We start from the raw sequence: 13,314 nt of genomic DNA, 5'->3' as shown, positions 1-13,314 counted from the left end.
TTCGGAATCATTAGGTTGCGACAAGAAGCAAAAACTAGAAATAAACATAAATATATTTATATTTTATCAAATCATGAATTAAACACAAGATCTAAGTCTCGTTACAGGTATCCATCCAAAAACCTTATTCGGTAAGGGGGAGAAGTCGTAGCAATGAGGCGATCAAGCCGAGCCTGCGAAAGGAAACGGGGCAAACAGGAATTGAAAAAAAAACACACTGGAGAGAATTCTGTAGTGAGATTTTTTGGAATTGGTAATACAGATGTTTATAGTGACCCTACAGAAGCTTTCCATTGCTACAACTCACATTTTAATATTTTACGGGTTTTTGAGTAAAAAAAAAATAACAGTTTATGACTATTAAGGAAAGTAACGGTAACAGAGCATGATTAATGTAATGGTGCAGTTTTTTATAAATACTATTGTAAAGGTTATATTTTGCACATACAAGAAACACAAATAATAATAACATGAAGACTAAAAGTTCAGTTTGCCATGGTAGATCAATATTTTATAAATCGATGGTTTCGATAGAATTTAAATACAACTTCCTCGAGAGATGACGCTGGAGGACAAGACGAGAAGGCAACACCTGGCGAGAGCAATCAGAGGAGCAGTTCAACGGTACCTCTATGAAAACGTACCACAGCCAATTGGTACGATGACGAGAAATAACAGATCGGATGGAAAGTTGAAGGTTAAAGGTGCTGGTATGGCGGAGGAGAGAATTCAACGAACATAATTTTATCACCGGAGACGATTCAAGGTCAACTCGAGTGGCACATCGAGACAAACATTATTGTACATCTGCGAATCTGCTAATATAAACCAACACAATGCAGAGAATCGGGAAAAACAACAACAACAACGACAACAACAACAACAACAATTCATACAAACATATGATGAGAGAAGAACGTCTTCAAAGTTTTCCAAATTAACCGACATAATGTAATGTTCACCAACCGCATTACATTCACCATTGAAAAAGCACTTACTCCGTGCTTTATACAACAACAATTAACAGTGACCACAATCAGGAATGCAACATTTCGACATCATCAAAAGCTTTGGAATTTAAGTCAACCAATTACAAACTCTTTAAAGAGTGTGCAACAGTTCCACAATTTGCACCAGGTCAAAGACAACAATATTCGCATCACTATTGAGATTGATCCAATACCAACAAAATTCAGAAGGAGGGCGATAATTAATCAACCACAACACCGTAAACGACAATGATAAACAATCCAGTTCGGAAGGCAACTTGAGACACTTTTTCGAGAAACAACAGAAAACAACAGTAAAACTATTTTTTTTTGTATACAAACGATAACGCGGGAATTACAAGCATGGAATACGATTCGATCGAGATAATATCCGGACACCAAAATTTCATGGCCACGACAGGAGACAACATCAACTAAAGCAACTACATCATCTCCAAGACAAACCAGAGAGCAACGATACCACTCATCTGAGACGTTAGACTAACCAAGCGATCTGGACATTCAACAAGAAGAGGTAAATTTCAATGGCAGACGAACAACCCCTACGACGAACCAAGAGGAGCAGCAGCGAGTACCAATGAAGTCAATCTCTTGAGGAAGAATGTAAGGAAGTTAATGCGGTAAATTTACGATTCTTTTGGAAGTTGAAAAACTGTAATATAAAACATTTTGAGATACTTACAGGGAAGATGAAGATAAGTATAGCAATTTCAGATTATATATTAACAATCATCGTTAGCATCATCATTTAAATGCTTAGTTTTTTTTTTACGGGGGATACATTTTACCCACATACTAACATTTGAACGTGAAATTTTATACACGTTCAAACTCCGCTAAGTGGGAGGGCATGCATAGACCTAAATATTCCCACGCACTCCGGTATTAAAATTTAATTCAAATGAAAAAAAGTGCATTTCACCCCACTCTCCCATTAGAATGGCTGCTCGTATGTTTTAAATTCAATTTACGCTAACAGCAATGCTCATCGTAGGTCATCTACCTACGCGCGGAATTTCGGAAGCAATGAAAATCGCACCATACGTTACTGACCTAGTTTTATGAATCATCGCTCATGTGACGACGGACGGATGGTCGGCCGGGGCAACGATCGCGCAGCGATACGTTGTTCATGATCGTACACGTTGGGTCCGGTTGGTGTGGTACAGTTTTGATTACGCTTGGGTTGACGACGATAACGATGATGATGGTAATGATGATAATGACGAGTAGGATAGGTAGAGTACTAGGTTTTGGACTTTGAGTATTTACTTTTGGTAGGATTTTGGATACGCCCAAGTTGGTTCGGGCATTGTTAGGAAGTATCGTGACTATTTCGGCAAAACGAGAGTGATGGTTGGAGTTTTAGACACGCCCAAGCTGGTTCGGGTATTGCTAGGAAATTTAGGCTATAAATACGGAGGCTTTGGCTTCAGTCGAGGTCAGTGAAGTCAGTCGTTGAGGGCCAGTAGTCGGAGAGTTCGGTGACAACGTTAACGCAGGCAGCACATCGGATAAGTCTTGAGCTCCCATGTGGGACACCTCTAGATACTGTCCAAATAAAGGCTGTAGGTAGGACGTAGTAGTCGGGTCAAGAAGAAGCTGGAAGTGTCTCTAGTAGTTCGGTGAAGAAATACTGAAAATGTTAGGGTAATATAAGAACAAGTGAATCGTTGTAATATAAGTGATGGTTTGTGATACTTCAATATAGTTTATTAAAACTGTGTCGGACTGTAATGAAATGAAAGATATCACATTCCGTGTAGTGTTTAATGCTGCCCCTGGACGGTACAGGGCGCTTCACGGGTAGTAGTGACCTAATACGCAACCCCATCTTTAGTGGGATGCGATACGGGTCCGATCACGGACACTCGATCAACGGCAGATGGACCAACTCCTTCCTCTAAAGTTTCTGGCATCACTGTCATATTGGCTTGTTGCAATCTCACCGTCGCGGTTTTTTAATTCGTTTTTCGATTTGTCGCCTTTGTACCAAATTATTGTGCACCTTTGTTTCGTATTTGTTAATGTGTTTAGTCGCGTGTTACAGTGAGTGTCAATTGATTTATTATCAATAGTGCCCATATCACAGCACTAAACATTTCTCCGGTAGGGGTAGGCGGGGCAATATGGACACCCTAAGGTTTTTGCCAACTTTACCTGGCAAGATGTCATAAAAGTTTAGTTTTTTGATACATGTATCCTTTTAAAGTCTATTTAGCATCTATTGCATAATAATGCTCACGAAGAAAAATGATTTTATGCAATTCAGTATCATACTTTCTATTTTATATATCTCATTTTGGTATCATAATGATCAACATTTCTGAACTAGTTCATAATGCAACTGAAATGAGTTGCATAATGAAAAATAGTTGCATAGTTTTCATAATGCAACTCATTTGAGTTACATTATGAACATTATGCAACCCAAATGAGTTGCATTATGAAAAAATCATTGCATAAAATTTTGTATGGAACTCGTTGCAAAACTCGATTTTTTCAGCACTCTTCGTATTTATCCAACTCGGCAAGCCTCGTTGGATAAATGTACGACTCGTGCTGAAAAAATCAACTTTTTGCAACTCGTTACATAAATAACTATATCCACTTAAAAAAATGTCATGAAAAATGTTAGTTTTTCATGACCGTCTTCAAGCATACGGGGTAGAATGGACACCCCCATGGGGCAATATGGACACTATGAGACTTTTACAAATTTCGTACATTATTTACACCTATAAAGTCATTTGATTACAAAACAACTATTATGGATGAATAATACGCTGAAGTAGTTCATTTTTGTTCAGTTAATTTAAATTCAGGCTGTTTTGGATAAAGCTTCGTTTTTGTCGGCATGTACAGCTGTGCCTAGAACAACTATTTTCCATTGCTGTCGTTTTTTGACCAATTTGTTTCACCCTATGTCTACTATAGTAAACATTTAACCGAAAATTTACTGAAATCGAAGAATTTGGTTGGTTTGTGGTTTAGGTTATATTTTTCCCTTGCCGCTTCTTTCAAAAAGGTGAGTATCCATTTTGCCCCGGCAGCAGAAGATATTTCCAAACTTGATTTTTGATATAATAAAGAAGAAAATATAAACATGTTAAGCATGAAGATACAGCAAAACTACTTGCATGTGTTCTAGACATATCAGATTTATATCGATTTGCAATAAATTAATCACTAAATCTTATTTTAGATGGTGTGAAAATTATAATTTCCATGCACAAAAAACGGAGGACGCAACTTTTTCGTGTAAAATCAAGTATAATTTTAATTTCGAATGTTTCTTTCCTGAAACTACGTTTTAGACAAATGGACTATATTCTCCATTCATCAAAAGTTCAAAAAAGTTCGCATATTTCAAAATATTGAGGGTGTCCATTCTGCCCCGGGTGTCCATAATGCCCCGCCTACCCCTATAACAACATTATCCCGTTCTGCTACCTCAACGCCCCTCGCCCTATACGACCGTACCGCCGCTTGCGTAAGAATTTCTTGCATACGACTCGTCAACCTCCACTACTGCATACCCGCAGACGAATCTCAAAGAGAATTCACCACCGCTGCGCGCAATTAAGCATGCCTTCGATCTGCAACTCTTGTGCCACAGAAATCACCGACGCGCATGTTACATGCCGTGGTTTTTGCAAAGAAAAGTTTCATCCTGCTTGCTGCAGCATCGACTCGCCTGCTTTCACTGAGGTGATGACAAATGACCAGGTGTTTTGGATGTGCAAGGCGTGCTCAATTCTAATGAATGACATCCGTATGAGAGATTCTGTTCGGTTCTCGAACCGATGCGAGAGTAGCCAACCCTTCAACCAGCGCCAGCGGTTTCTCTGCCATGGAGGAATCCAGCGTGATGGACCAAGGACACCACGACGCGTGTTAGAAAGCACTATGGGGGACCCGCTGCAGCTCGACTCAGTTCTGCCTTCTGCTGCCAGCGAACATCGAAGCCGTCGTGGTCCTGTTGTTGAGTCTGCAGTGGAGGTCCTCCAACCTCCTTCCACAGGCAAGTACCTTCAATATGCAAACCTCTCCGTACCTGATCGCCATTCCGTTTCCAGTTTGTATTCTTCGGCGGGCATTATCGCTCGTAGAAAGTCATCGTCGTGTCCAACGCACATCACATCGCCGACGCACTATTCCTCAAGCATACCGCCACCTGACCCGGGACGCACGACACTAAGCAGTACGGAAGCCCCGGATCCACTTAGCTCAGTCGCGGCTTTTGCTGTCGACGATAACATGCCGCTGTCTACTCGTTCCTGCCATCCAAGTCGTCCCGGCCCTGAGTCTAGTGCTGGAGATGGGGTCTTCCAATCTGCCAACCAAGGCATGTATAACATCCATCGCAGCAATTCTCGTCCTGAAGATTCTTCGATTCGTAGGTCCTCGCCCCGTGATGCTAATGTGGCAGCTGCTTCCTCTAACGTCGTTTGGTATTACCAAAATGTTGGTGGTATCAACAGCTCTATCGCCGAGTATCAGCTGGCTCTTAGTGACGGGAGCTACGATGTCTACGCCCTCACCGAAACATGGCTGAACGATGATACCATCTCTAATCAGCTGTTCGACGACTCTTTCGTCGTATACCGACAGAACCGATCGCCGTCAAATAGCAACGAGAGCATCGGGGGCGGTGTCTTACTGGCGGTGCGCTCTGGGTTCAGGTCCCGATTGATCAACCCTCCGAATTGCTCGTCGGTTGAACAGCTGTGGGTCGCAATTTCTACTGTCGACGCAGAAATGTATGTTTGTCTAGTGTACATTCCCCCCGATCGAGTGAATGACATATCTTTGATAAAGAGTCACATCGATTCACTCAACTGGGTTGTTTCGCAAATGGCTCCTAGGGATAATGTGGCCATCCTCGGTGATTTCAACATGAGCACGATTTCCTGGCAGCGAAATCCCCTTGGGGCTTTCTTTCCATGTTCTTCTCGATCTTCTCTTGGTGAACCTTCACGCGAGCTGCTTGATGCATATTGCACCGCTGGGCTCAGACAGATGGTCGGAGTAGAAAACGAGAATAATCGGTCACTTGATTTATGCTTTGTGAGTAACGAGTTGATCGTTGACTGCATGGTCACGCAAGCTCCTGCACCGCTCGTCAAAATCGGAAGCCATCACCTCCCACTGTTGATTAATTTGGAAACAAAACCATATCGTTGCTTCCATGATACTTCTGAAAGCGTCATGTATGATTTCAGCCGAGCAAACTTCGACGAAATGGATGGTTTCCTTGCTCATGTGGATTGGAGCGGAATTTTGAGTAATTCGGACGCAAACCTCGCTGCTAGCACCTTGTCCAGTGTTTTGCTATATGCTATTGACCAGTTCGTTCCCAAAAAACTTAAACGTGAGCCGGTAAAACCCGCTTGGTCAAATGCTGACCTCAAAAACCTGAAAAGAATGAAGCAGGCAGCCCTGAGACGTCACAGCAAATTTCGCACGGATTCTACAAGATCATGTTACCTAGAAGCAAATACGACTTATAAGCAACTTAACGATCGCCTCTACAATGCTCACCTAGACCGCCTACAAAGCAACCTCAAATCGAATCCCAAGAGTTTTTGGCGACACGTGAACGATCAACGGAAGGAAACTGGATTACCCTCTACGATGACTAATGGATTACTTGAAGCTGATACTACCGGCACAATTGCCGATTTGTTTCGCTCTCAATTCAGTAGTGTCTTCGTTGATGAACACCTTGACCTGCAGGACATAAACAACGCCACCCGGAACGTCCCAAGCCTTCCTTCAGTCGCACTGCGTTTTGATTTCACTAATGATACGGTCATTGCTGCTGGTAAAGAGCTTAAATCATCCACAGAATGCGGTCCGGATGGTATTCCTCCGCTAGTCATCAAACGTTGTATGAACTCGCTTGCTACTCCAATGTCCTGCGTGTTCAATCTTTCCATGTCAACTGGCGTTTTTCCGGATTTCTGGAAGCAGTCATATGTTTTTCCCGATTTTAAGAAAGGTTGCAAGAGGACCGTTTCAAACTACCGGGGAATAGCTTCCTTGAGTGCCATCTCTAAGCTCATGGAGAAAATAGTTCTACAGCAGTTGGTACAGCGTTTTTCTCATCATGTTTCGCTGGACCAGCACAGATTCATGTCCAAACGCTCAACGACCACAAACCTGACGTGTTTTACTTCGCATTTGATACGACAGATAGAAAATGGTCATCAAGTGGACGCAATCTACACGGATCTTTCCGCCGCTTTTGACAAAATGAACCACCAAATCGCACTCGCCAAATTCGAGAAATTGGGAATCATGTTTCTTCCCCGTTTCCAGTATCATCCGGCGTATCGCAAGGCAGTCACCTCGGTCCATTTCTGTCTCTGCTGTATATGAATGATGTCAATTCGATCCTGAACTGCATGAAGCTCTCATATGCCGACGATTTGAAGCTGTACTCCACTATTGCGGAACCCCGCGATGCCGTTTTTTTTTTTGCAGCAACAACTGGAAGCTTTTGCTGGTTGGTGTTCTGTTAATCGAATGTCCCTAAATGTGTCGAAGTGCTCTGTCATTTCGTTTAGCCGCAAGAAAACAACCTTCCGTTACGAGTACGCTTTGGCAGGAGTACATTTGCATCGTGTATCGACAGTGAAGGACCTGGGGATTCTCCTTGACTCCAAAATGACATTCAAGGACCACGTTGCTTATGCCGTGGGGAAAGCATCGTCGCAGCTCGGCTTCCTTTTCCGCTTTGCCAAGAAGTTCAAGGACGTTTACAGCTTGAAATCGTTATACTGCTCAATTGTACGTCCTATTCTGGAATATTCGGCAGTCGTTTGGGCCCCTACTACGAAAACAGCGTACAGCGAATTGAGCGAATCCAGCGAAAGTTTATTCGTTTTGCCTTACGCCACCTCAGATGGAGGAATCAGCATGACCTACCGAGTTATGAGAGCCGATGCCAACTCATACAATTGGAACCTCTCGCTGCAAGGCGCAATGTTGCTCAAGCATGCTTTGTCGGAGACCTCCTGCAGGGCAATATTGACTGCCCATCACTCTTGAGCATGCTAAACATCAACGCACGCCGCCGGAATCTGCGATCACACTCATTTTTACGTCTTCCTTCAGCTAGGACTAATTACGGTCAACACGGTGTTTTTGATTTTAATGCTTCACGTAAGACAAATAAGTGTAGTTTTAAACGTGAATTATGTAAGGTACCGCGTCAGTCTGTAAGTGTAAGATAAGTGTCATTGGGGTGACTTGTATTACCTGTTGACTTAGTGTAAATAAATAAATTTGTATAAAAGGAGTGCCCAACTGAACACAGCAGAGGATGACAGTCCGGTGGAAAGACGGAAAATTATTATGATAACTCCCGTATAGCCTTGAAAAAGGCTGTTTGAATTCCGAACTCCAGGCACTAAATAAAACTCTTGAGCTTCATTTTACATTTAATAACAACACTTCGATAGCTTCTAACAGACTGAAAATGATGCAGTATTGTTATCGTTGTTAATCTTAATGTCATTTGTCTCTTATCGCAAGGTTTTATTAGTGCGGCGTTATTGAGGAAACGGATCAGCTGGCCTTTATTGGACGGTGATAGAACCTCAGAAAGTGTGCTGCCTATGTTCAGAGTCAAGCGTTCAGATTCATACTGCATGCATTGAGTTTTGGACTTTGATGATGGTCAAGATTTTTTTTTACTTATTTGTATATTTGTAAGGCTCGGGCGCCACATGGGCATAACTGAGCCGAAATCTTTTGTTTCTACAGATGGTTAAGATGAATTCCAAGAATTTCGAAGGATGTTTTGTTTTTAATAATGGTGTCGTCAGGTAGTTTGGACATCATTTTTCTATCGCGGCCAATTTGGAGAAACTGAGATTTTACAGGGGATATGGTGCCCAATTGTTGGTCTGCCCAATTAGAGGCGGTGATTACAGCGGATTGGATTGTTTTTCTTGCTATGGATTTGATGCTACGGAAAGTGAGAATGGTAATGTCGTCGGCATAGACAAGTATGTAGATGTTGGGAGGTATATGTTTGAATAAAGACTGCATACAAATGAGAAATAAGGTTAGAGCTATTACGGAACCTTAAGAAATACCATTCTCTTGGCATCTCACCTCAGATCGGTTATTGCCATGGATGATCCTGTGGTCCACAAAGCTTTATACATAATGATCCATGTTACCTTTGATTCCCCATTCTTCCAGAGACTTGAGTATGAGAAAATGCCATGCACTGTCATATGCTTTGAACAAATGCAGGGAAACAGCGTCACCATGCATTCCGCTCTCCAGGTGAGAATCAATGATATCCACAAGTTCAGTTGGGTAGTCATCAGTGAATTTGTCTGGGTGGATTGCAAATTGTCTATTATCGAGTGAACCCTGAAATTCCAGATGAGTTATTAGTGTGCCAATGAAAATCGACTTTTCGAATTTCAAAAACGGGTAGTGCTCAAAAGTTTCGTCTCCTCAAAACAAGTCCCCATGCAAAATTTCAGCTCAATCGGACTTCGCTAAGTGCTAGCCCAAAGCGGTCAAAGTTTGGCTGTTTTGAAACGCGAAAAATATCCAAGCATAGGGTACATGCAAATTTCGAAATCGAAAAATCTGTTTTAATGCGAAATGCCTTAAAAGTGCATGAAACGTCGAGATCTGGTGTTATCTCAAAAAAATATTTTTTTTTTAAATTCACTTTTTGGACTTGGCAATAGTACTGGAACATGTCTTATATCATCGTTGGCAACTGCTAGCATACTATATGTCATATTTCGTTAGGGTGGTTTACTTATTTTGCATTAGGGTGGTCCTTTTTGTAGAAAATATTAAAAAAAAAGTATCAAACAATCTATTACACAGCGTAACAAAAATTAACTTTTTGTCTGTCTCAAGAACAAACTTATGTGTCTCCGAAGGATTTTGGGCCGCTGAATCCGAATCCGGGCTCAGATTTGCTCTAACACGTCACAATTTTGAGCTATACCTCAATATATAGGGCAAAATATGCGATTTTGGGCTTTTTTGACTGCAAGCCATTAAGCAAGGAAATATTTTTTTTAGGCAATCAAAAGGTTAATTGGTCAATTAACATCTAAATTTACGACTCATGCAAAATATTTAGTTTTACCAAATCGAATTTGATAGTTTTTAGCGATTTATGTTAGGTACGATATTTCCCATACAAGTCACCCTCCAAAAGTTGCATGCAAGTTTTCTTACAAACATAAAATGCTTAAATCTATCAAATTTGATTAGGTTAAACGAAATATTTTGCATGAGTCATTAATTTAGATGTTAATTGACCAATTGGTCGGCGTTAAGTCAGAGGGGACCAAATAACAAAATTGACGAAAATTAGATTTTTAGGGCATTTGATTAAGAATTACCTAAGCTACTTGAAAAATTCACCCATTTTTCTTAATGTTACAATTAACGAGAGTTATAGCACAATTTTCTTTTGATTGAACTGCAAAAATCGATAATAGTGTGCAGTCAGAGTGAACCATATGCTTCATGTCAAGGGGTTGGAAAAAATGTGTATTGTTTAAAATCCAATAAATAAAATAGTTTATCATCAAAATATAATACGTTTCTGAATCGTATGAATCCCTAACGCATTTTCTGATGATTATTGATCAAGAAAGCACATGAAATTCCATTTTTATTATGGTCAATATCGTATTTCACAGATCATCGTGTTGAAGCATATTGTGGCATTTCGCGTGCAGACAGAGTGGACCATGTGTCTCTAAGAAAAATAGTTGAAATTACCTTATTCTTCGTAATCCATTCCAAATCAAAATATGTTTGTTTAGTAGCTGTCGGGCATCATATTGAAATGTACCAATACCCGTTTCATGAAGAAATTGATTTTACCGATTTTTTTAAGGATTGTGTACTTGGTTCACTCTGTCTGAACGATTTTTTGAAAAATGCCAGTCCCCTGAATAAATTATTATGAACTGTGTAACTACAATATTTCAAAAACGTACCGAACTATGAAAATATATCCAAAAGTTGTTAGCTATTAAATGTTCAAGTTAAAAGTTCTTAAATTGCTCATTGATTGACTACCCTTCATGTGATATTGAACTGTTGTACTTGGTCCACTCTGACTGAACATAATAATTGAAAATGGTAATCAACAGTGTAATAATGGAAATATCAAATTACAAAATTCCTGCTCACATCATACACTACTCCTATTACATCCTAGTAGTACAACAGTACTACTAGTGCATTATTTTTTCATCAAATATGTAAAAACTTGAGTGTGAACTTAGTTGGTTGAAGATTTTCCAAAAACCGTTCAGTCGGAGTGGACTAAGTACAATAAATTACTTAGCAATTTCTCGCTTTCAAGCTTTATTTTACGTTTTTTTGCGATCAATACCGAGCGTTGCTGTGATGAATAGTTATTCAGATTTATGGCAAAAATTCAAGAACATTTGTTGAAAAACTCAAAACTTATAGAGTTGCAAACTTTAAAGTCGCTTTTCTCGAAATTAAGTAAAACACACATGGTCCTCTCTGACTTAACGCCGACCAATTAACCTTTTGATTGCTTAAAAAAAATTTCCTTGCAGTCAAAAAAAGCCCAAAATTGCATATTTTGCCCTATAAATTGAGGTATAGCTCAAAATTGTGACGTGTTAGAGCAAATCTGAGCCCGGATTCGGATTCAGCGGCCCAAAATCCTTCGGAGACACATTAGTTTGCTCTTGAGACAAAAAAAAATGTTGCGCTGTGTTATATAACCGTAAGTCATTCTCAATATTGAATATATATATAATATTTCATTAAGGTGGTTCATTTATTTTCAACTAGGGTGGTATTTTGAGATAGAAATTAATAACAAAAAAAAATCTAGTAAGTTTACTAGTCATATTTTTGTATAGTTTGAAATCAAAATTCTTTATTGTCATATAACACTTTGTTAAGATATTCTTATACCAACATGTGAAAAGGGCATAAAAACCATTGCGAATTTCTGATTCTGTTGTCCCTTTTTATTATTCTTAAATTCTTTTACCAGTAATAGATACAGGGGATAGACAAAATAATCGAGACAAGTAAAATTTTCACATTTCAAAAAATGGTCAAATAGCTGTAACTTTTTGAAAGTGTATCAAACAATCTAAAATGTTTACTGTAAGTTGATCAACTAGTTGTGTATCGATGGTCCAAATTTGGGGAAGATCGGACTATTCTGGATGAAATTACAAAGATTCTGGAAAAAGTCATAATTATCCAATTGCTAACTTTGAACTGTAATATTTCCGGATTCAATGAACCAATTGCAATGAAATTTTGAGCATTCATGACTTATATGATAAGCTTTGATTTTTTTTGACATAACCTAAAATTGTTAAGTAAAAATAAAATCGTGTCAAGTACTGTTTTTTTGAATTCCACTAAGAATTTGCATTCTTTGACAGATATGTATTTCGACCTCAACTGTAAGGTCGTCGTCAGTGTCTTGTACTTGACTTGACTCGAATTGTTAACAAAGATGAAAATTATAGCGTTTAGATTTTTTTCTAAAATAACACCAAAATATCGAACATTTTAACATTGCTTCAAAATTCGAGATGGTAGTTCTAGTTTATTTTAATTCTCTCTAATGTCAACATGAATATGTCTTGAAAGGGAGTGACAAAACAACCGACAATAAATTGAAAAAGTAATGGGAAGCATATTAAAATTAGACCGATTCACTAACAAAATCATAAAATAAATGAAACCGCTGCAACTTTTGTCCTATTAATAATTTTAAATTAGTCAAACTTATTTCAAAGCTTATTAAATGAGTCATAAACTTTCAAAATTTTATTTCATTCGGTTCGTTGTATCCGGAGATAAAACAGTTCATAGTTAGCTATCGGATAATTATGACTTTTTCTAGACTCTTTCTAACTTCATGTAGAATAGTCCGATCTATTCCAAATTTAGACCATTGATACACAACTAGTTGATCAACTTACAGTTATTTTTTTTTTTCGATGCACTGTACAAAAAGTTACAACTAAGGTATTTGTTCCCTTCTTAAGCATGTGGCTCCCATTTTCATCCTACGAAAAACAAAGGATTGAAGTGCTGTTTGTGTTGTTTCTTATTTTTGTATTTTTTATTAGAAGTGCGCACCCATGAAAACAAAAAGAACGGAACAAATCGGAGCCGTAATCGCTTGTTTTCGAATAGGATGAATATGGGAGCGTGAGAGTATTGATAGAACACATACCTTATTTGACAATTTTTTGGAAAGTAAAAATTTTGCCTGTCCCGATCATTTTGT

At 39.2% G+C, this 13,314-nt stretch overlaps 1 protein-coding gene across 1 annotated transcript; it reads left to right on the top strand.

Annotated features, from left to right (window-relative positions):
• The first annotated feature begins 4,919 nt into the window (after positions 1–4,919).
• LOC134289281 (uncharacterized) lies at positions 4,920–7,394 on the top strand. The gene has a single exon (XM_062855108.1). It carries the CDS (start codon positions 4,920–4,922, stop codon positions 7,392–7,394), a length of 2,475 nt encoding a protein of 824 aa, XP_062711092.1.
• The last annotated feature ends 5,920 nt before the right edge of the window (positions 7,395–13,314 follow it).

This window comes from Aedes albopictus, chromosome 1, assembly GCF_035046485.1.
Source record: "Aedes albopictus strain Foshan chromosome 1, AalbF5, whole genome shotgun sequence".
Taxonomy (NCBI): domain Eukaryota; kingdom Metazoa; phylum Arthropoda; class Insecta; order Diptera; family Culicidae; genus Aedes; species Aedes albopictus.
This window is presented reverse-complemented; position numbering and strand designations above follow the sequence as displayed.